This window comes from Trichosurus vulpecula, chromosome 4 (assembly GCF_011100635.1).
Source record: "Trichosurus vulpecula isolate mTriVul1 chromosome 4, mTriVul1.pri, whole genome shotgun sequence".
NCBI classification, from domain to species: domain Eukaryota; kingdom Metazoa; phylum Chordata; class Mammalia; order Diprotodontia; family Phalangeridae; genus Trichosurus; species Trichosurus vulpecula.
The window spans coordinates 178395708-178398537 of record NC_050576.1 but is presented as its reverse complement, the minus strand read 5'-3'; the positions used below and the strand labels follow the sequence as shown (position 1 = coordinate 178398537).

The 2830-nt window shown below is 45.2% G+C and overlaps 1 protein-coding gene across 1 annotated transcript; it reads right to left on the bottom strand.

Annotated features, from left to right (window-relative positions):
- On the bottom strand, window positions 1–1029 carry LOC118847620 (immunoglobulin-binding protein 1-like). The gene has a single exon (XM_036756165.1). It carries the CDS (start codon window positions 1027–1029, stop codon window positions 1–3), a length of 1029 nt encoding a protein of 342 aa, XP_036612060.1.
- Window positions 1030–2830: the final 1801 nt, after the last annotated feature.

Sequence of the window (2830 nt, the reverse complement as noted above, 5' to 3'; positions counted from 1 at the left end):
TTAACCCATGTTCTGCCGGTTGCCATAACCCCGTGGATGTGTGTCCTTCCAGTCGTCCCAGTTACGCTTTTTGTGTAGGGTGTCCTCGTCATCCTCTTCTGACTTTGTTTCCTGATCCTCATCTTGTTCTGCCTCCTGATTGAGGTTTACTGTGGTATTCTTGAGTGGGTTCCATTTCTGGCGCTGCTCATACCAGTCATTCACTGTCATGGTTGCCAGGCTGGGATAGCCAGAGCCAAATACCTTGGCTTGGGCAGTGTCTCGAGTGAGAATGAAAGGTTTGGTTGGAGGTCTGCTCTGTGGAGGTATCCTCGAAGTTGATGCCTGCTTTCTCGAGTCTCGGGCTTTCAGGATCACTATTTCTTGGTCGATGCTCTCAATCTCCTCCAAACTGATGTTGACCCACTTCTGTAAGTGAAGCAGGTAATACTCTCGGACTTGTTCCTCATCTGCTCGGCCATTTTCCACAGCAGATTCCAGAGAGGCCAACTTATTCTCCAGCTCCTTCTTCTGCTTGTATCTCTCTATTGTGGCTTGTCTGTGGGATGCCATGGCAACGAGGCTTTGCTGGGTTCCAGCGGGCCCATCTAGCGACTTTTTCGCTGGGGGGTTGTCGGGGCTTGGGGGAAGCTCCAGCTTCGTGATCTGGTAGTTCTGACACTGCTTTAAAAAGTCCACGAAGTGGGCCCGGGCGGTCTGCACCTGCTCCAGCCGGTGGCTTAAGCTGACCTGCTTCAAGGTAAGCGCTCCCTGGAGGGCGGGTACCATGAGGTACTTCAGGTCAGTGGAGGCGATCTCCTCCAGCTCCTCGTTGGGGCTGAACAGGTCAAGCTGCGCCATCATGCGGGAAGCTTTCTCTAGGCTCTCCAAGCCCTGTTTCACCTTCTTTTGGATGAACCTGGAGTTCGTTGACTCGCAGGTGTCCTCGATCTCCCCTAGGAGCTGGCGGCCGGTCTCTAGCAGCTGCGGCAGTCGCGGCTCCGCTACTTCCTCCTCGTCTTCGGTCACCACCGCCACCGCCTCCGCCATCTTGGGGAAGGACAGAACTAGCGGTCCCTTTACAATTCTTTACTTTGCATACATCTTCAGAGCTAACTCATATGGGCTTTTTATATTTTGTATCCCCCACTTCCAGACACCACCGTGGAGGAAGTATTTAAAAGCTGTCACTTTTAATTACAATTACCCCATAGCCAGAGTCTCAGGAGACTCTGGGTCAAGGAAACATTGAAATTTGCTTCTTGAGTGTTCTCTGTGCAGAGGCAGTGTCAGAGTTCAAACACAGGCTTGGGAATCAAGATCGCTTACATTCCAACAAAACCTCTCAGGCCGACTCCTTCTGTGGTCAGGGGCAAACTACTTCTTCACCTCAATTTCCCCATCTGTGCAAAGAGGGAAACAATCTGCCCTCCTCACCTTGCAGGAATCCTGTGGGTTTTCTTCTGATTTTCCTTTAGAAGGAAGTGCTCTACCCAAGGACAGAGAAGTTACCTTGGATCAGGCCCAGTCCCTGGCATGTCTCTAGCATTAGTGAGAAAAGTTTGATTTTTCTCTTTGTCTCTCTTGAAATTACTTAGCCCTCTTGGTGAAATGCATGTTTCTGACCATGACGGAAGTTTTGCTTTCCCCAAGGAAGACGAGTGTATTTCCTTAGAGTATGCAGTGCAACAATGCTCCTAGAAAATCAGTCCCTTCTCCAATATGCCGCCATCCCTAAATAAAAGGCAATTTCCTTCTGGAATTAATTCCCAGGAAGTGTCAGATCAACTTCTGCCTTATGAGGTCTGAGTTCCTCTGATGAGAAAAAGGAATTGGGGCAAAGTTTTTTTTTTTTTAATAAATCCAATCCATCACAAAACAAGAGCTCCTGTTTGCCTTCAAGCAATGGTGGCTAGCAGATGAATCCTACAGAAGAAAATAAGACAGTAAACTCCTCCTCTCTTTAGGGGGTATTCTTAAATTTAGAATATTTTTTTAAAAATTCGATTCAATCCAACAAATCAGTGTCACACTCCTGCTGAGTTCAAGGCTCCATCCTAGACAATGGAAATATAAAGACAAAAAACAAAATATTCTCTAACTTCAACGAATCTATGTTCTACTGGAAGGAAACAAAATGCACACAGATGAGGAACACAAAGTCCATACCATGTATTTCCTGATTCTTTAAATGAATGTGCCCCTTGTCCCAGAGGCCAGACACATCAGGAGGGGTAAATCTTCAGTGTAGCTTGTGAGCAGCTGAGCTATTTTGGTGACGGAACAATTGCCACGAATGACTACAATTTGGTTGGTAGCAGCTTGGATCTTTCTTCCTTTGACCATTGCAGAGCAATCTGCTTGTCCTTCTCATGTTTCTCTACTGTTCTAACTATATTTAACTATATTTTTATTTATCTAAATTTTAGCTATATTTTTATTTAATTGTATTTTAACTGTACTTAACTATATTTTTTGAACTATTTTTTGGTGATCATGATGTTATTTAACTATATTGAACTGTGTTTTAATTATATCTGAACGCACTGGACCATTCTTCCCCCAGTAGACCATAAGACTGATAAGGACAGGGAACATGTTATTCATCTTTATATCTCTTCCAGTCTCCAGCACAGTGCTTCACACAGAATGAGTATTTGATAAACGTTTGTTAGATTGAATCTGTAAAGCTCATAAACAAGAAATATTTGTTGATCCTCTATCATGTGCCAGTCACTGCACAAGGTACTGTGGGGGACACATCTGACGGTCATGAGAACAGTTGCTACTTCCCCCCATACACACACACACACACACACACACACACACACACACACACCCTTACAAATCT